At 37.6% G+C, this 21,068-nt stretch overlaps 1 protein-coding gene across 1 annotated transcript; it reads right to left on the bottom strand.

Moving 5' to 3' along the window:
* Positions 1-1,682: 1,682 nt before the first annotated feature.
* LOC104541460 (3-hydroxyisobutyrate dehydrogenase, mitochondrial) lies at positions 1,683-14,469 on the bottom strand. Its single transcript, XM_010185528.1, has 4 exons — positions 14,340-14,469; positions 13,669-13,745; positions 7,078-7,234; positions 1,683-2,670 (listed from the first exon to the last, which is right to left on the bottom strand). The coding sequence occupies exons 1-4, from the start codon at positions 14,436-14,438 to the stop codon at positions 2,512-2,514; spliced, it is 492 nt and encodes a 163-aa protein (XP_010183830.1). The 5' UTR covers positions 14,439-14,469; the 3' UTR covers positions 1,683-2,511.
* Positions 14,470-21,068: the final 6,599 nt, after the last annotated feature.

Raw genomic sequence — 21,068 nt, 5'->3', positions numbered from 1 at the left:
GGTGCAGGTATTGGACATCATTAAAGGTTTCAAGGCACCTTCCATAACAAGACTTATTTAAAAAGTTTTTTCTAACTTTGCCAAACTAACTGCTTGCTCTAAAATTTTACATACTGGCTGTCTGCCCTGAAGCTGAGGTTTTTTGGTTTTTTTTTTGTTGTTTTGTTTTTAATTTCAGCCAACATCCTCCTCCAAGAAGGAGACCACAGAACATTTTGTTGGTTTGCCAAGATAGCATTTTGGCAGCCTTTACTCCAACTTGAGTACCCTATGCTTTGCAGTAGGAATTTAAAATTTGATCAGAGTTTGTGGGGGAAGAGAAATGAACCCCAGGAAGCCTAAGCTACAAGCCTTTGGGAGAAGCATAAAAATAACAACGAAGTTTCCACATGCTTAACATAGACTTTATGATTTCAGAAGCTAAAAGCTTCAAAGAGTGAGTTTCACTGAGCATATTCTCTTTCCTCATGGCTTCCAACATTTATGTGTGTGTACGATGTCTTCAGAAAACAACTGACTATGCTTCCTGAAAGCCCAGGGTTATAGGGAAGCCCAGAGTTACTGGCAAACACATTCATAGCAAACATTGCTACATGCTGGGGTGGACAGGAGAAGGAAGCATCTCTCAGCAGTCCTGCTGATGCCAGCTGGATCTCCAAGTCAAACACAGAGGAGACAAACTCCAGAGGAGTCTCCAGTCTCCAGTCCAGAGGAGAGAACAGGACTCTACTACAATTCCCTACCTCATCAATTATAAAACTTTGGTATGAACAAGGATCCTTCTGACAAAAACATCCTTCACTACATGACCTCAAATTCATTGTAAGATCAGGTCCATTCTTTGTATTAAGTGAGTCAGAAGTCTCACAGGAAAAAAATGTTATAGAATGTGATCTCGTTATCAAAGTTGAACCACACGTCTGCAATTATGATCCCCTGTTTCTGTGTTTTCCAGCACTTCGAGTGGTTGAATTTGCAATTTTAATAGTTTTTAGTGCAGGTAGTTTTGTGTCTAAATTCAAGGAACATGAACATAATCCTGTAGAAATAGTACTTTTATCAAAAGCAAGATGGACAGTTTTTTAAAAGTAAGATTGCTCCCAGTAGTCCTCCACTCATATGCATCCCAGATCTCTGAACAACCTAGAATGTCAGTTTTCAAAGAAAGCTGAAAGGAGAACAGATCAATCAGCACTGTTTAATGACTTTTGGATGATGTTACTAATGTGTTAAAATAGAATGTCCAAGTTCTCAGAAGATTATTCACAGACTTGAGCTAATTCAAACACACAATTTTGTTACCCAAACGTGTATATATAAAAGGATCCATCATACAACCAAAACAGGAATGTACATGTATAATCGGCCATTACGCCTAGAGCCTGCAAGTTAGAGTGAACGTGAGTTCTAGTGAAATCAACATGTATATTTATATTCATAAAGCCAAGTGTGTACTTGTACTTTTGCAAGACCAAGACAATGGTGAATGGTTACGTTAATACATATGCAAGTGTATTACCATCTGTATTTCACAACAGGAGCTCTTGAAAAGCTTGGTTTTGCAACATAATCTGTAGAAAGCCAAGCAAATTAAAAAATAAGACCACTTAGTACAAGTTTTTGGTTGTGTGTGTGTGTACAAGAGTGCATTAAAACAAAAAGTAAATAATGAGACAGCAAGTATTTACCAGTATATATTTTTATTTCTTTTCAAAATAATGGGGTTTGTTTATATTTAAAATATTTCAGTAATTACCTAAAACAAATGTACACTTTGTTAGGACTTCTATTAAGTGTTGTTCTTGAGTTCTGAGTGTGTGACAGAATACAAGAAAATATAAAATTGGGTTAGCAAAATACAATAATGGAGCTTTACAAGAGGGATACACATTCTATGTTATTTTAACTAAGTCTATCAGGTAAACATGCTGTAACAGCTCTCCACTTAGAAATGCAATGCCTATAAACTTAATCTACAACCTGAAAGCCAAGAAAAATTCACTGCTGATCAACCGAAGGCTAGTAAGTCCAATAAAAAAAAAATCCATCTCAAGCTGTGCTTTTTCATTGAATAAATCTTCCCTTTTTCCATAAAGTATTCATTTTTAATTTTAATAGATCACTATATATATCGTAAAATCACTATATAACATTCTCTTGTTATTCAGGTCACCTAAGTTTGTAGCCATAATGTAAGTTATTTTATATGCAAACAGTTAAGTGTTCCATAAAAAAAAATTATTTATTTATTGCATCTAGTGAAAAAAGCCAAAAAACTTTGATGGTTCTTAAAAAAAATAAATCACCATCTGGCTAATTGCCAAACAATCCCTTCCTCTGGCTTGCTTTTTCAAGAGCTATGAAAAAACCCTGGAGTTCATTGTGATCTAGACAACAAAAGATGGTTAGTCTGTATGGGATCAGGATGCACAGTATTTGATTAAACCCACATACTTTTCAAATGAGCTGTAAGGGTAAAAAAATGTGGTTTGTCCATTTCCAAAGGACAGCTCACAAGGTTTCCTCCTCACGCAAAAACTGGAACACAGCTGAGAAGTCTTTCAGGGCATAGCCTTTTGCACACATCATCCTGTAGATCTGATGTGCTTGGGATCCCAAAGGAACTGGTGTCTTTGTGTTTGTGGCAGAAATCTGGGCCAAGCCAAGATCCTGTGGTGAGACAGAAGAGGGAGGAAGAGGGCAGAGAGGAATAATGGAAGGAAAGAGAAAGGGAAAAAGTCAGGGGGGAAACAACAAGGTTATAAATAGCCATGTACATATGATAGGTTATTTGGCTTCCATTGTGAAGAGAACTCTACTGTCAACAGACACAATTCTCCAGCCTTAAAAATTCAGTTCAGGAAGAAAGGAGCCTTGTTTAGTTTTTAATTTTTAAAACAGTAGCTCAATGTTACTCAACAGAAAAACCCCAAACTTTGCAAGGCATGCAATGTCCTTCCATAGTAGAGGAATTTTAAGATTCTAGATCACCTGGCAGCAAGACTCAGACTCTTTTTCCCCCCCTTTGTTATGTCATCTCCAAAAATAAAATTTCCCTGGCTATTTACTTAAGCATTTCACATGGATGTGCATTATTTTCTTGTTCAGGCAACAGGACATCTTTCTTTTTAAAAACAGGTTAAAAATCAAGCAGGATGGATCTGAATAACAACAAAATTGAAGCCACTTAGCCTACATACATTTACTGTAATGTGACCAGTTAATAGCAGAATAAGAGGTATAGGCCACTTTGTATGAATGGTTTGCAGCCTAACTAGAAGGATGTATTGAAGAATTCCTTACGGGAATGTCCTAGGTCTGCTACAACTTAAAGTTTTCTTTAATGACTGAAGATAAAGAGATACAGAGAATACTTCTACTGCATTTTTAAACACTAAATTTGGGTAAAAAAAGGAGGTGAGGTTGCAAAGAGGATGAATTTGAAACTTGTCCTCCAAGAGTTCTTGGTCAACTACAGCTATAATCTGAAATAAATAGGACAGAGCTCAAAAGCAAGTACCAGGTACTACGACTAACCATAGTTAGCTAGAAATAGTCAGCTGCATGCATGCTGGACAGAAATGACTAGCTAGGCTAGAGGACGTCTTGAATTTTAAGTTGAATCAGACATGAAACCAACCAAAGAAAGAAAAGCTAACAAGGGCCTGGATATATTATCAGATCTCTTGTCTAAGTATGAAAGTAATGCTTGCACTCAAGGTTGCCTCTATAAGGTCTTGTTAGAGAAATCAGTTTTGCAGTCTACATTTCAATAAATTTGCAGAACCTCTCAAGTGTTACTAGGAAGTGCCTGGATTTTCTGTCCATCCAGGACTATGGTGGTTTATAGAATTTTCTGTGGTTTTATTTTTATTTAAATAACAAATCTTTGACACAGAAGAACTGAGAGACTGTAGTACTGCTGAGAGGACCTTTGGCTTCTCAGGGACGACTTACAAGATGGGTCTTTACTTTCTGTGTGTCTGGATTTGAATTAGCACAAGGAAATTCAAGATCTCACTCTACTCTCTAAATGTCATTTCAATCTGTAAATCGGCTCTATAAAGGTCATTCTGATACAAATCAGAATTATAGTTTCTCTTCCTATTACCCTTGAATGACTTCAAGATCTAGGAAAATGGGAAAAACATACATATCAGGTGTCACAGGATCCAAAATATTCTTCATCTGCGTCAGGGCAGATCACTCCTCCTTGTCTAGAAATTCTGTTGAAAGACTTATGACCTGACAAATCTAGGAACAGTTAATTACACCTCACCTACAATAAGATATTCCAAGACATATTCCTAGCCTCTTCTAAACCCCCTCTCTGTGAAACCTGTTGCCACATTATCCATTTTATTCCACAAAGCTTAAATCACATCATGAAATAGTAGAAAGGTAGAACCATCTAACCCCAAACTAGTGAAGGTGCTTGGTTTTGGTAGTGGTGATTGTGATCTATTTCTCTCTGAAAGGTCATTCACATAAGCAATCCCAGAAAATTCTGAATAGACTGCTAGCATAAATACAATTTCAAAAAGCAGGTCTGTTCACCTTAATAATGAAGCACTGGCTCCAAGATGGTTGAAACATCAGACAACATTTCAATAATTCAGTGGACAAGGACTCCTGACTCTGAAGTGCAGGAAGGTTGTTTTGTTTTTTTAAACTCCATTCTGTAAATTAGAACTTGAAGGAAAAATATACAAAATATAAGTAAAGCTTATCTTTAGCTACAGGTTGTGAAGTATTTTGCACCTTTTCTCTTGAGGTTGGAGATTTGAGTGAAACAACACAAAACAGCTCTGAAAGAAATTTGCCCTTTGCTGACCTTTTTGGAAAAGTGAAAATCAGAGCATAGTTTATGGCTCCTCTCATACTCTTTGGAACTGACAACTTCTTCCAGATGTCTCACTGTACTGACTATTCTAACCACTTTTTCTCAGCTTGAAATAGGGAAACATTATCTTTCAGAATCTGCTTCCAATGCTCACTTTGGAAATACCTGGTTCCTTACATTTACCTTGCAGTTGATGTAAATAAACTGCCATTCCTAATAAAGCTCAAAGGCTGTCTTGACATGAGACGAGAATAGTATGATATAAATTTAACTCTTCTCAGGATTCAATAAAGACATTTAATTAGCAACTGTGCTGAGAATGAAAGAGGGAACTTCTGGCCTCCAATGAAAGGAAGATTGAAAGACAGCTTCTAGAGGAGATTAAGATTACAAAGAAATTTAAAAGGGAGAGAAGGAAACATGTGTCCTCATCACTTTTACACTATGAGGTTATTCTGGACAAGAGAAAGAGTTATGAATCATAAGAACAGAGATTGCTGTGTGAAACACAGCACAACAGGCAGAACAGATCCTAAAAACAACACACATGATGGAAACAAGAGCTTTGAGGCAGTGCCAAGATCAGGTTGCTTATCTCTAATCAACAGCCCAGGCAAACTCCAAACAATAACCCAGCACATTTTATAAATCAATAATTCAAATAACGCTTTATTGTCCCCTATGTTCAATGACGTGAACATGATGTAAAAACTGCTGCTTTCCAATATTTTAGTAGACCCCTCAAAGAAATGAAAGCTCCCAGTTGTTAGTTCATAAACGTAAAATGTAGCAGACCAATCATTGAGAGGTTTTGAGCCATGCAGCATCAGCAAAAGTTTTTGGTGCTACTACGTGCAAAACACTCTGGATCCAATCTGGACAGAATCTGGCTAACTCTACTGAATGTACAAATGCACAGATTGACATAAATCAACTGCAAAATGACAGGAACAGTATCAGTAGGCAGGTATTACAGACAGGAGCTCCAGCACTGCGGAGATTTGCATTGCAATCTCTGAGTTTGATCACCAGGTCTGAGAACATTGTTTTACTTTTAAATGCTTGATTTCCACTGTATGTGAAAGAACTGAAAATGGCCAGAATGCCTAACCAGCTGGGAGCACTCATAAACTGGCATGCCCAAAACCTATCCTACATGAACTCAAATGCCTCCCACAGGACAGTATCCCCACAAAACTAATATTCCGTGTGAAATTATTTCCTGCATTTAAATGCTTAGATAAGAGATCTTCCAGGGCTGGTTTTATAATTTACCTTAGGCAATCATTGTGCTAAATGCAGAAGTAGTTCAAGAGCCAGAGCTCTATAGCTCCTTCCTCCAACTGTGTGTCCTCATCAGTGGGATGCACAGCCCTGACCTCCTTGCCTACTTTCCTCTGGCCTCTAAGAGCTTTGCTTTCCTGACCACAGAGTGACTCAGAACAGCGCTTTTCCTAGAACAGCCGAGAGCACAGCAGTAACTGCACTCTCCTGGGATGGGATAGCTGTAGGTTACAACTTCGTCATGCTGAGAAGGACCTAAACCCCACTTAGTGGACAATTTACATTGCCAGGTTATTATTCATAAGAAGCACTACTTCTGCCACCAACAAAGTCAATTCAGGATTGCTCAAAGCATGATGCAGATACGTGCAGAAAATCAGTCTGTTGGAGTGTGGTTTGAAACCTGTTTGCTTTCAGCATACCAAATGGGCTTAGGCAGAATGACAAGCACATAAGCAACTGGCTTAGCAAGGAAGGGCTAGAGGGCACATCCAGTAGCACAGATTAAGGTACCTGGAAGAAACCAGGCCCAAAATCTTAGGTGCTTATGCCAATATTCACACTTAATTAGACCACCGGGATTTCCCCAAATTGCTCCCTCAAGCTTAGGCTCCTAAGCTCGAGAACAGTCATGCAAGAGGCACCTAAATGGCTTGCTGAACACATGCCATACACACAAGTCCATCAGGACTCCTGGATTAAGGCAGAACTCAAAAAGATAGTGCATATAATCTCACTAAGTGGCTCAGCAGTAATAGTGGCTGAAAAAAGGCTGGAGACTAAGGAAAAGCTCCCTGTCCAACTCATTAACTCAGAGCTACAATAAGAGGCTGGGTTCCCTTCTGTTCATGCACATATATTTCCCTATAATCATAAACTTTCACTGAGACCATTTGCTATAAGTCCAGAGAGAAGCAACTGCACATACTTTACATGCAAGTGTTATGTACCTTAGCCATGAGTGTCGTTCCAAAGCCACCTTGATAATTATTAGCAGACGGTACTCCTTCCATCACTCCAGGAACAGGGTTGTACGTGTCACTTGACCAACAGCGACCTGAGCTCATATTTAGGATTTTGGTCAGCAGCTTTGGGTCAAGGCCTAATCTGTCAAAGGTCAGGGAAGAGAAGTGTTAATGTCAAAATGCACAAGACACGGGTGACTTGTTTTATATCTTAGGACCCTACCATCATTTCTCTCCCTTTATTATAAGTCATGAAAAATGACAGAGTATTGATATTGGGGGTAGGGATGCTGTGTGTTAAATTAAAGAGCATCAATCTACCATTTAAGCAGTAGGTTCTCAAGCTTTTTTCCTTTTGCACTAAGCAAATCTCCTTCACCCAGCAATTTTGAAAGTGCAAGCAAAATAAGTCCTCTGGGAACAGTACTTCCCTTGTATTTCAATTATTAAAAGGCATTCTATGTTCTACTACCTACTAGGTCACATACTTGTTTTTCGTATCAAAATTATATTCTCTAAAGCTGAACAAAGCAAAAAATTCACAAGCAAGCGTGGCAGCATGAAAGTACTTGTGTGATGTGTTTATACGTGAATAGATTGCATTTTTGATGTAAGCAAGATAATGCAAATGATCCTGCATTAGTAAGTGAATAAAAATGCTAGAGTTATAAAAAATATTACTATTGTATACATCTGTACATTCTTTGCTTTGCTATCATTACATCTTCATTATATGCTCTTGCTTATGAGGCAAGTTTGCCTCTCACTGTGACATATGTTACCTATTTGCAAACATACATTATAGTTCTGAGTCAACTGTTGATAAGGTTACTGATCCTGATAAAACAAAAGCTTGTCCAAGTAGAAACGTCATTTGTTCTATCACAGAGCTGATGGCATAAACTGCTGCTTATTGTAGACCCTGAAAGTACTTCAATATTATAGGAAATTAACCCTCTTATGAATTCACATTTACACTGATACTAAGTTGCAAGTGTAATTTTACACTAATTGCATTTATACCAACAACGAGCAGCAGCAGTTTATCTGGGCCAGTACAAATGTTCAGTTGTGCACATGACAAAAAAGAAGGCAAAGGAATTTTCTTCAGTAACAATCCAGGATCAGAAAAGGACATTTGAAAGGGATGTATTACAAACTTCTGTAAAGGTTTTTTACAGAAGTCAACTCTCTTTACATTAGCTCTTACATCACAGACTTTTTTCAGATCTCCATAGCCATGGGGATCCTAACACTGCTTCCAGGCACTGTAGAACTCAAGGTTTTAATCTGTAGATGAGAAAAGCTCATTACCAATGGAATAGTTGCTAAGATTTATGTCTATTTGTTCCAGCAGGCATTTTGGACTTGAAAAACTACATTTAAGACAGTGGGTCCTACAACATGGTTCCTGTTCCCATAACAGCAAGCGTCTCCTGCAATTCTGCCCTCCTAATGCAAAGCAAGATCACTGGCTGTACTGGAAATGCAGCTTTTTAGCATTACTGCTGTGCAGTCTTATTTATGAATTGCTGCAGCAGCCCCTGGAATTAAATGGAAAGTCTCCTGCTAGCCTGAATGGGACCAAGCTTTACTCTCCTCCCCATTTTTTTCCAGCCCTCTGACTCAACTGAATGCTTTCAACTGCCATTTGTTTTTTAAAAAACGTATTTTCTAGAACTAATATGTTTCCACAGTATTTTAATAGTACTTTTATCTCGTATAGTGCATCAAAGTTTTCATCAAGAATCACTCTAACTAAATGCTTTTATTGCTGTCCCCGCATTGGGAGCAGACAACGCCTGAGCTTTCAAATACACAGAGGTTGCTGTTTTGGCCAAAATAAATCTCTCGGCTGTTTGCTTCCTTATCGTTGTTACATCCAGATCAGTATTTTTAGCAATTTAGTGCCTGCTTGTGCCATATCTAACTGCCTGCAGAGGCCTGTAATTACAGCTGCAAGTACACTGCAAGACAGGGAGCTTATTATTTTAAAATGCATATAAACCTCCCAAAAAACACTGTTCTTACAGTGCTCCAACTACCTCTCTGTGAAAGTATAATTTAAAAGATGTATGTGTACTATACAGATATGTAAAATATTGTCTGCACTAGATCTGGCATATTTTTGCTCTAGGAAATGAAAAAGGAAGATAGTGTCAGTTTAGATCCCTGCTTCTTCAAACTTCGTTGCTCTTAAACACCATGCAAATTCTCTTCAGGAGACCTGAACCTATTTTTTTTTCTCCTTTGCAGCAAGTGTATCATTAATAAGAGCAAGTTAGAAGTGCTTTGCATTTCATCTTTCTGAGGATTCATCCACTGGTGCATATATAACTGACAGTTAAAATTAGACATATATTAAAATCGGTTACTGAGGAAGTCCTCTGTTTTCCACTGTGCCCAAAGCTTGTAACAGTCTGAAACCAGCTAGAATATACAGTAATTGTCATTCAGTGAGAGTCTATCCTAGAAAGTCATGCTTCAGTGGAGAAGACTGAGTTTCCATTTGAAATCAACAAATTAATCCAAGACAGGTATCTGAAAGGGCAAGTTTAATAGGAAGCAGCTACTGGGCTCTCAACCATGATAAAATGTTATTGCTGTTTCCCTGTAAATTGGCTGGGAACATATGATACTCTCTGCATAAGAGCTCCATTGCTGCTCAAGAGATATACTGCTCAAGCTATCAAAATGATGACAGTCTGCCAGTCCCCATAACAACTTGCCATTGGACGTAGCAAGCGCCTGTGCATGCGCGCGTGAATTTACAATTACCAAAATGTTCTTCTCCCTTATAAGCAGAAAAGAAGTCCATGCATTAACTGTACTTATAATAAAGCAAAAACAATTGCTTCCCCCAAATCAATGCTTCTTCAATAACATTCCTAATGAACTGTGCAGCAGAAACTCAGCAACATACACACATACCAAAAGTGGTTAAAATAGGATCTCTTAGAGCCACTGCTTAAAACACAAGCTTTGCTGAGCTTTGATAAAACAATGTATTGAAATTTTCATACACTTCTCCAAGAGTCCAGTCTGGAACAGACAGAAAAATTGAGATAGCAATACATCCTGGTCTCAATTTAAGGTGTAACAACTGAAGGAGCTGAACTGTTGAGAGTTTCTCATTTCAAGGTGCTTCGGATAAATAGCATATGAAGTTACAAATATTCAAGCAGAATCTTAGGACCCTTCTACACAGCTAAAAATCACTCTGCTATTGGCATTTTAAATAAAGTAAGTGTTTTCAAGGGTCATCACTAACCACCTACCCCTAGACCAGGTCGCTCAAAGACCCACCCAACCTGGCCTTGAACACTTCCAGGGAGGAGGCACCCATCACTTCTCTGGGCAACCTATTCCAGTGCCTCACTACTCTCAGAGTAAAGATTTTCTTCCTAATATCTAATCTAAATCTACCTTCTTTCAATTTGAAACCATTACCTCTCATCCTACCACTACACGCCCTCGTAAAAAGTCCCTCCCCAGCTTTCTTGTTGGCCCCTTCAGGTACTGGAAGGCTGCTATAAGGTCTCTGTGAAGCCTTCTTTCCTCCAGGCTGAACAGGTTATTGCCATAGAGCCCTTACTGCTCTCCTGGTCCCTTATATCCCAACCATATTAAGCAACTTCGTCCTGTCTTGTGTCACCACATAAGCCCCTCCCTGAGTCTGTGCAGGCAGCTTCTGAAGGGACCACAGACTGCCTGACAGGCAGCAACTGCCATCTGACCTAAACACAAACCAGGTATCAGGAATACTTCATTTCTGAGCTTTATTTTGCTAGTATTAGACACTGTTTCACTGGAACTCAAGGCTCACTAAAAGAAAGTTGAGATCATCAGTAAAAAGAAAAAGAGAAACAGTCTATGGCTGTGGACAGCACTGCTTCATGTTTTTGTGAGATTTTTTTTTGCAAGATGCACGTTATCCGTAAAATGATACAGCAAAATCTATTCAAGATTTTTCTGTTGAAAAGTTGCACTGTCATGTTAAAAAAAAAGCAAACACAAATGAAAATGTGAATTTATTACTGGAATGTCAGCCACATCTTCTAACCTTTAGTAGCAACATTCATAAAGCATCAGGAAATTAATGGAAAAACTCAAAATAAACCAAGCATTTCAGTGGTCAGAACTCATGATTTTTTTTTCTTTAAATTTAGTTACAGAATCTAAACCAAAACACTTCCAGCAAAAATTAGTAAATGAAGATGATTAGTAAATGAAAACGTTAAAGTAGAAAAGCAAGTGGAACATAAATACAGACATTACATAGCAATACTGCCTGTTTTTCTGAGAGTATTGGTTTCGTTTCTGAAAGGTGCTGTAATACCACCTTCTAGTTACATCTAGTTCAGTCAGCAATATTTTGAATAATTAATTATCCAGAGTCACTAAAATGCAAGGTTTAAATGATATAGCAGATATACACAATGTATGACATGAAGGTATTTTATATTCTATCTAAAAGTTAAGAACATGCCTAAGCTCCACAATTCCTATTATGAATTTTTTAAATTTCCAGTGTCCTTTACCATTATTAGCTCAGAGTCAGACTCTCTTTACCAGATATGCATCAATCTAATAAATCAAGTTCAGCTTCCTATACTTTCCAGAATAGGCAGCCAAGCTATCCTAGACTTAGGAAAAAATCTAATAAAATTATTAATATAGAAAAATTTCTAATAATTAGAACTACAACTGTTAACTTGTACATTAGAAAACTGTAGACACCAAAAGTGGAAAGCCCTTATTCTAGTTATAAGCAGAAGTCATCTTCTCCAGGATTTAAATCATAGCACATTAAAATCAATGCAAGGGTTCTAAATTACTTCATAAGGCTTTAAATTACAGCCTCTGTCTTAAACCTCATGGAGTTTTGCACAAAATGAGATTCTGCTCTTTGTATAATTCAGGTTACAATCAGCAGGTTTCTTCTACATTAAGTACAGTTCCTTCTAGGTTACTGTGACTGTAGGCTAGGAAGGTTTGTATGTTGCCACCTTAACAGTGGATTTTTGCTTACAAATGCTGAATACAAATTCAGCCAAAATTTAAAATGGAAAAGGATAAAATGAAAATTCTAAACACCTTCAAACTACAGTGGCTGCAGACATCGACTAATTTTGCACAGGGCTTACATGGCCAGAATATGTGTCTTCCAAACCTCTTGATTTCATTTTATCTTCAATTTTAACTCTAATCATTCTTACAAATGTAGCTAAAAATATAATGAAAAATCAGTTGCATATGCTTTATTAAGCAAACCATGACTTAAAATAGAACCTGAATAAAGCTTTACACTACAATGGATTACAATATTTGTATACAAAACCACTGTTTTTATTATGGCTTGATGCAGACATGCTTCAGTATCTTACAGATTCTCAATTTTGAAATGTAAATGGTACAGGATATTGATAAACCAATTAGCACTGATGCAAAGCAAATTCCTCTTTTATCTCAATTACAACATGACAACTTAATAGGTCAAGATAGTCTAACATCTGAGACAAGGGCAATTCAATAAAACAACTGCATCTTGATATGGTAATTAAGAGGAAATGTGAATCCATTACATTGCCTCTTGTATGCGCACACATGTAGGCATTCTTTTTTATTTATTTAAGCATTTGATGCCTTCTTGCTGTTTTTATAGTGTATCAAATCCACATGAGCACACGGTCTAAAGCCCAGTTGATAAGTATCTGTAGTTCTGGCAGGCCAATTCTAAAGATGCAACTGTGCAGATAAATAATTCATGAAGAGCCCTTAAAAGATACACAATTGCAAGATAAACTCTTCAAACACAAGACTTCTCTGTGTATAAACTTGGAAATTATTTAGATCTGGCTAAGAAAACTTATGAAGGTTCATGAAGCGTGATACTGAACTGGTACTTGCATGCATTCTATTGGAAAACAAAATAGCATGCCAAAGACCACAGCAAAATAAACAGGTTACAATGGGAAAGGAAAAATAACTTTGTTCAAATATGTTGCCACTTACAAGTCAAATGCATCGCCTGCTAAAAGAGGTGTTCTTAGCATTGACAAGAGTGTAGTGGCGTATACTCCAGCTTTTCGACAAAGTAGTTTTGGCAATTAGAACAAACTGCAGTGGTGAAGTTGAACAGGAAGGTAGATGTTCTTTTTCATGCTTTGAACTTACTTTTATATACATGCTGTACCAGAAGTTTTACTTTATAATATATTTTGGAACCATATAACAAAGTAAACAAAGCCAACAAGAGCCATACTGTAGTATAACAGTCTGAATACACTGTACGTTGGCTTAGAATACATACAAAAAGTTTCAACTGTGTTACTTCTGGATGCTTACAATGCAAGACAAACATTATTGTACATTGCATTACAGCACAACAAATACACTCTTAACTTCAGATGCAGAATGCAATGATCTATACAGCCAATACAAGAGACTAGTCCTATTCTGAAGAGCTCTGTTTTAGTTAAATAATCCCTTTAGCATGTTAATGGTCAACTGTAAAATACAAAAACTATTAACGCAGAAAAAAATGCTTCAATCCAATACAAAAATCAAACAAACCTGATTCCAAGATTCATAACCTCAGCAGTTCCAATCATACTGATGGCCAGGAGCATGTTGTTGCAGATCTTTGCAGCCTGAAAATAAGTTAAACAGTCAATTAGTTTCTGCCTTTGCATAGAACTAAAATTCCATGTAGGAATTTTTTTTACTAGGTCCGGGACAGTATGATCAAATACGTTCAGGCAGCTCTCTTCTAAAGGTAGCACCACTAAGCACAGATCTAAAATAGTATAAAGTCAATGAAAGCTGCCATGTGGTTCCTTCGGAGACTAGGAAATACTTTTTTTCTTGGTACAGAAGCTCAGTTAGTATATGTGGCATGCAGGGGCTTTTTGTCCTTCAGAACATTCAGTAAAACTAAATTTAGAAGTAACAAAATTTAAACCTGTGTCCTCTAAGAAGTATAATCTTAAGGAGCCAATGTGGAGAAGCACTAGGTCAAATGTTTTGGTGCTAAGCTATACAACATGCTGGAGGAGAGTGCCGTGAGGTTATTGTATAAACACATGGTCAAAGATAAGTACATAAGAAAAAAAAAATGAAGATATATAATCATGCATATAATTCTGGAATAAAATAGTAGAAAGGAAAAGAAAGAAAATTAAAGAAAACCAAAGCAACAAAAACCAAAAGACTGAGATAATTAGTAAACCCTCAGGAAGCATTACCTGTCCAGTTCCAACCTCTCCACAGTAGACCACATTAGAACCCATGCATGTCAGCAACTCTTTGGCAGCATCAAATTCTTGTTCCACTCCACCAACCATGAAAGTAAGATTTCCAGCTCTAGCAGCTCCAACACCTGAACCAAGACAACACTGGACTGAATATCAATATTTTACAGAAAACTTAAGTACTTCATGTTATTAGTAAGGATCTGATGAGGTAAAATTTATGTGCTTAATACTTCACTTATGATGAACCTCTCAAAGTTTATGTAAAAGTAAGCCTATAGTCGCAGTACTCACAGGAACAGAGATCTTAATTCTTAAACATTTGATGAAGATAAAGCCACCTTCTCTCTTTCAGGAATACAGGCAGATAAACGATTTACAAGACTTACAGAAAACTGGCAATGTCAATCTTTATAGTTCCATATGAAGAAACAATCAATGCTTCCTACAACTTTTGCACCCCACAAAATTCACTGTATCTGAATTACTAAACAAAATTTCTGTTTTGTCAAACTGCTCTTTGTATACAACTAGTGACAAACTATTGCTCAAAGTTAACACTGCTTTTATCAGCTTTTCCAAACCTAGGTTGATTTTTATCAGTGCTTCCTGGTTTTCATGTAATTGAACATCTGAAAACACGGGCTTATAAAATCAAGCCCTCTAAATCTCTGCGGTTTACTATGTTTCTAATCTGAAGCAAAATTCTACTTAATTTGAGAAATTTTGAGTTAGTTTCCTACGCATAAACTTAACATATATAAAAGTATGTAAAGAACTATGTAAAAAGCAATGTACAAATGATTCACACACATACACAAACACACTATTCCCAGCTTTATACCTTTACGTCTGTCCTGTCTTTACCACAGATCAGTAAGTACACAGCATAGGTTTTTTATTATACAGTTCCTAAGCACAAAACCAGCAATTTTTTCATGTGATATTTATCACCTCCATGAAATATGCTATTCCTTAAAAGAAGCCTAATTCTAATATGAATTACTCATACATCCTTAATCTCCTCATTCCCGACACGGAATGGGTAGAACTGCAAGGAAAATTTGCCCCTAACTGATGAACACATCGGCTTCCTCCCTATTTTTCACTTCAAAGAAGCATAGCGACAATAAATTTCCTGTGCTATGCATCAAACTTCGTCCTGTTAGGATGTACAGCTGCAGATAATGACCTACTTTCAAATTAAATGTGCTCAACTAGGTTAAAAACTGAATGTCCAGGTGAAACAGCCTGTTCTTCCATGTGGTAGACTGTTCCGTTTCTACAGTAAGTCAGGTTGCTCTCCAGCTATGGTTCACAGTTCTTTGTCACCAATCAGCTACCATAATAAACATTAATAAATGTTTTTATTAAAATAGTTTCCAGAGTGTAAAAATGCCTTCGCTAAACTAGATGCTGCACAGCGACAAATGAAAACGCACTCTTAAAGAGCTCATAAGTTGGAGGTAGAGCTTTTTTAACAACCAAACAAAACACACAATCTAACCTCAAATAGCAAAAAAAGTTATTATGTTAGATGTATATTCCACTTAAACAGGACGTTTCTGTTTTCCCTGTTCCCCATTAATAAACGAAATTATGCAATAAAAAACACTAGAAAGAGAAAAATAAGATCATAACTAAGCTATCATAGCAACCAAGTTTGTGCACAAAAAGTTCTGATAAAGTGGGCAACCATAGCAGGCTAATCAGGGCTTCTCTCAACTTAAAGCCTTATGCCTATGGAAGTGCTGTACCACAGCTAAAGAATGAAGTGGTACCGGACTTCCTTTCTGACATCAAGGACAGCAACACTGCAGCTTCTCACACTGAAGAATTTTTGTTTGCTTTCCCTTAAAAATTTTACTTGATGCATGGTATCTGTGTGCCTACGTATACAAATGCCCCTCTTTGTGTCTGTCAAGCATTTTTCTTCCCCATCCTGCCTTCCAACCTGCACCATCTTACGAATTCACTGAATAATTTTAGACAAAATTGACAAATCAAGGCCTCAAAAATAGTAACCTACCAATTATGCAAAAATATGCAACAGTGGTAAGAGGCTCCCATTGATGAAGTGGCTGATCAACTTATATAACAACCTTGAATCACAGGATTGTTGAGGTTGGAAGGGCCCTCTCAAAATGACGTAGTTCAACTCCCCTGCTTGAGCATGGTCACATGTAGCAGGTTGCCCAGGACTATATTCAGTCGGCTTCTGAATATCTACAAGGATGGAGGCTCCACAGCCTCTCTAGGCAACCTCTTCCAGTGTTTGACTTCCCTCACAGTAAAAAAGTGGTTTTTTGTGTTTCAGATGGAATTTCATGTGTTTTAATTTGTGCTACTGCCTCCTGCCCTGCCACTGGACACTGAGAAGAATGTAGCTCCTTCTTCATTCTCTCCCATCACATTTTCATACACACTGATAAGATCCCTCCTGAGCCTTCTCTTTGTGCTAAACAGGCTCAGCTCTCTGTCTCTCCTCATATGAAAGATGCTTCAGTCCTTCATCATCTTCATGGCCCTTACTTGGAGACACTCCAGTAAAACCATATCTTTCTTGTACTGGTGAGTCCAGAACTGGAGTATCCAGGAGAACTTAGTCAGACTCACAGCTTTAAAAAAAATCAAGTGTCTATTTACAACACTGTTGAGGCACTGAAAGATCTACGGTGGTAAAGATCTTCCTGCTCGGGTTGAGAGACACCCTATTTGCAGCCAATCTTTAATCTCACTTGAACAACTCCTCTCTGGCCAACTCACGGGAACTGGGCTAAGAGCAAAGCCTACATTTAGAGCCTACAATTTAACACATTGTCACTGTCATCTTCTTGGCTACCAGTTTACAATGTACATGACCACAAAGACTGCTACATTAATAAACACAATTATTTTCATCCCATTCCTCTAGCTATTTTTATTCAAACCACATAATGGCCTTTACCACTAATCCTGTGATCTGACCTGCAGCAAATTAAGTAGACAATTTAAGTCAAAGCTTACAAACAAAATCCAGTACTATCCATCATAGGTCAATAGCCTTGTATCTAGATTACAGACTGCTAAATAGCTTCAGAGAGTCATTTATTAGAGCAAAATTAATGCTGACAATAGTTTTCAGCTGGTTAATCTTCTGACAGCTGCACTCTCTCACTTGTTCAAACACTTACATTTCAAGTAGAAAAAATAAGTAGGAAAAAAAGAGCAATTTGTTGTATAATGCAGAAGGCTTGGAAAATTATTCTTAAAAACAAAGAAATGTTTACTTCATGGTAAATTTTATCATCTAGGGCCCTTGCCAACTATCAGCTATTTTATTGGAATTAAACAAGCAACACAGCAAATCTATAATACTCCCAATTTTAAAAAAAATAAAATCGGCACCGAGTCTAGGAGTACAAGAACTGTAACTTCAGCTAAAAATAGAAATTAAAAATTATCAGTCAAGAACGTACAGCTTTATTTCACAAGCACAGATTTCATATTAACAACACAGGCCAGCAAAGTCTTATCAGCTTCTAAAACTAAAGAGAGCATGGGAGAAAGAAGAGTAGTTAACATAATTTTAAAAAGCTAATGATGATTTTTAATCTTTTGATTTTTTAAAGATCTCTTACCACCTAACATAGTGCTTTATGTACTACTGCTGATAAGGGTCATAAGTCCTTCAGAATCTATTTGTTCTTTCCAAAATACAGAAAGTCTCTTCCCGTCCTCAGGGAATGATTGCTGAGAAACTGTATTTGTGATTAGCATGTGTAAGATTTCCTCCACTGCAAAACAAGGCTGCTGGAGCCCATGGCTTCTCTAGGATGAGCCCCCCACACCCATGTGCAGAATCCTTTAAGGAGGTCACAGCAGCAGATCCCATGGAGTAGCTCAACTCCAAGCCAGTAGGTCATAACACCACCAAAGTTTTCCCCAAAGATATAAACTGACAGGAACTGTGATAAGAGATCTAGCTAGTGAGGGGGCATGCAAAAAAAAAAAAAAGAAAAAAAAAGAATCTGGGAAAAAGCATGGTGAGAAGTTATAGAGTAGCACTGCAGTATGGCATATCCACTCCGAGATGGGTTTCTCACTTGGGTACTAGGAGGTTTTGGACTAAGAGCTGAAAAATTAATTTATTTTATCAGAAGAGGTATATAAAGAACTGTTCTTCAAAGCATATTCTTACTTTGATGGCCAATGGACTGCTCAGTGAACCTGATGCAGAGCAGTTCCCGAGTTCAGAATTTCAGACAAAAATGTGAATGGAGTCTTAGGAGACCACATATGACAGCACCTGGTTGCAACTGTCCTGGGACAGTTTAGAGATATCCTCAAGTTTCAGCCTCCAGGCCAGGCAGCCTAGTCCAGTAGCAACCCTGCCCTTCCATATTCACGTTTTCTTGCTTATTACAACGGTATTTAACATGTTGGAAAAAGTCTGGTAATTTGCCACTGATGTTTCCAGTTCTGAAAAAAATAAAAGGTCTTACCTCTATAGCTACATCATTAAAGCAGCTTGGTTTCAATCAGTTTGCTTATTATTAAGAATGCAGTTTGCTAGAAAAAAAGATGTTAATATAAAGATGTAACATGAAATATCTGCCTTTGGTTTCAGTTTTATTACATTTCCGTAAGAGGAGCAGGGTGCAGATGAGTTAAAAAGATGCGATACTACAAGGCTACACACTGGAGCACCATCACACGATGCTGCAAACGGTTACAGTGCTGAAAACACAGAGCAACCAAGCATATCCTTGTTGCCAAAATATTTAAACCACTGTTGCGTTGCACCTGCAGATAAAAAAAATGTGTTGCTGACAAAGTTGAGAAGAAAAACTAAACCAATGTGAATATAACTGCATCTAGCTGCTTCAGAGACTGAAAGACAAGTTGGAGATGAGGGCTATAACATCAAGAAACTTAGACAAAAAAATATCTATTTTGTCATTTGTCTATACAACATGCAGTCTGTTGAGCAAGGTGGAATTTTAAAAACTAATTTAGTGATCTAAACTGAATTAAAAAAATAAACAAGAAAAATGGTGCTAGAGTTTTAATCCTCTCTTCTATTTTACAATGTTGCACCTTCAAGCATAAGAGTTGAGGCTTTGCCTGCTATGCTTTGGGAAGTGCAGGGGAACACTGGTCCTTTATTCTGATATTTTTGCAAAAATGCAGCTTAAGCGACTGTAGTTGCCTCAAACAAGCAGTTTCTTGTCATGTTAGCTCTCTTTCAGATAGGTTGAACTTGAGAGCGTGCATCTGTGTATCTTGTGTGTGTGTGTTTTTAAAGACTAAGCAGTTCTTTTTAAGTACCTGTCAGCTCACACGAAATACTTTGTCTTTTGCTACTCACAAAAAGTTAAACCAAGATACGCAAGGAAAGATTAACTGAAAAGGTTACTGTTGTTTTGCTACATATATAAATCCAAACCCAATTAAAAGGCATGTGCAGGCAAAATCAGCTACAAATCCTTACTGGAAATAAAAGCAGAATATTTAAAACCATACTACAAATCTAAAATAACCAAGAGGAGACTAGTTATTTTCTAAAATATAAATGAGGTATCAATTTTCTCTACTTGCTTCATAGACAACGTCTGCCATCCTCAACCTATGTCCAAGAAACAAGTAAATGGACCAGTGTCAGAAAAAAACCCACAACACACCACCACTCAAAGGGCTTGTGTTTCTCCCTATTATAAAAATCAGCATCAAAGCTAGACCTATGAAGCTATTCTACTGCCGTATAACTAAAACACAGTAAATCACTTAATTTGCTCAAAAGAACTTAAATGTTTTAACCAGTCTGCCATCAGCGGAGATAAAGAAGAGGGCCGATGGGACCGGGCTGCAATGTGAGCCGTCTTTAAAATGCAATTGTTCTAATCATTTTCTACAGATGCAGCCTCACAAGGGGCTGCTGTCACAGGGACCATTTACGACTTGTTATGGTGTCTCTATTGTTTACCAGCGACATTCGCTAAAAAGGCGACAGCTGGGACAGAAAGCTGCTCCTCAACGAACAATATAATCCCGTGAAAGTAATCAACAAATTTAAGGGTGTTAATTAACTTTACACTTTATCATGTTCAATTAGTTGTCCTTTCTCGAAAAGATTGCCGTGCACAATCGGTTTAGAGCGTGCCATGTTTGATTTGTAAGTGATCACTGTTTCTGTTTCAAAGTCCATGTCAGATGTTCTCTTGGGTTTTGGTGACACAGATGAATGGCTCTGCACATGTTAGGGGGTGATCTGGTTTAACATAAACCAGCATAACATAACCTCTTGTTAATGTATTGCTGGCCCTTCCAAAGCAAGCACAGAAACATGCAGACATACATGCGCAAAACCCCTGTGGCAGCACCACAGACAACGAGTCAAAGTTTCGTTTTTGCTGAAACACAAAGACACAAACAAATGGGCAATTTTTCATCATTATACCTCAAAGCAAGACTTGTCTTTTAGGGGCACGCTCGGGATCACTTCTTCCCAGCAAGATCCCTAGTTCTGCCGCATTATGCACTACGCACAAGCGCCTTCGTACATTTTACATAATGCACGCTGCCTTTCCTAATGGCAGCTGAGCAAGCGCTGGGTAGATGTGCTAAATTCTTGTGTATATCAAATTCTGTGGTGGCTTTTAAATGCCTGTACCGCATTTATAACGGCAGGGATTCTAGAAGAAAGTTGAATTAATCTATTATTAAAATTTGCCATTTTTCCTT

Source organism: Mesitornis unicolor, unplaced genomic scaffold (assembly GCF_000695765.1).
Source record: "Mesitornis unicolor isolate BGI_N332 unplaced genomic scaffold, ASM69576v1 scaffold15985, whole genome shotgun sequence".
Classification (NCBI taxonomy): domain Eukaryota; kingdom Metazoa; phylum Chordata; class Aves; order Mesitornithiformes; family Mesitornithidae; genus Mesitornis; species Mesitornis unicolor.
This window is presented reverse-complemented; position numbering and strand designations above follow the sequence as displayed.

Coding starts and splice junctions, on each gene's coding strand:
- LOC104541460 (XM_010185528.1), bottom strand. CDS start 14,438: ATGGTTGGTGGAGTGGAACAAGAATTTGATGCTGCCAAAGAGTTGCTG. Junction 13,746..14,339: donor GAGAGGTTGGAACTGGACAG/GTAATGCTTCCT, acceptor ACTTATTTTCAG/GCTGCAAAGATCTGCAACAA. Junction 2,671..7,077: donor GAACGACACTCATGGCTAAG/GTACATAACACT, acceptor GTCTCACCACAG/GATCTTGGCTTGGCCCAGAT.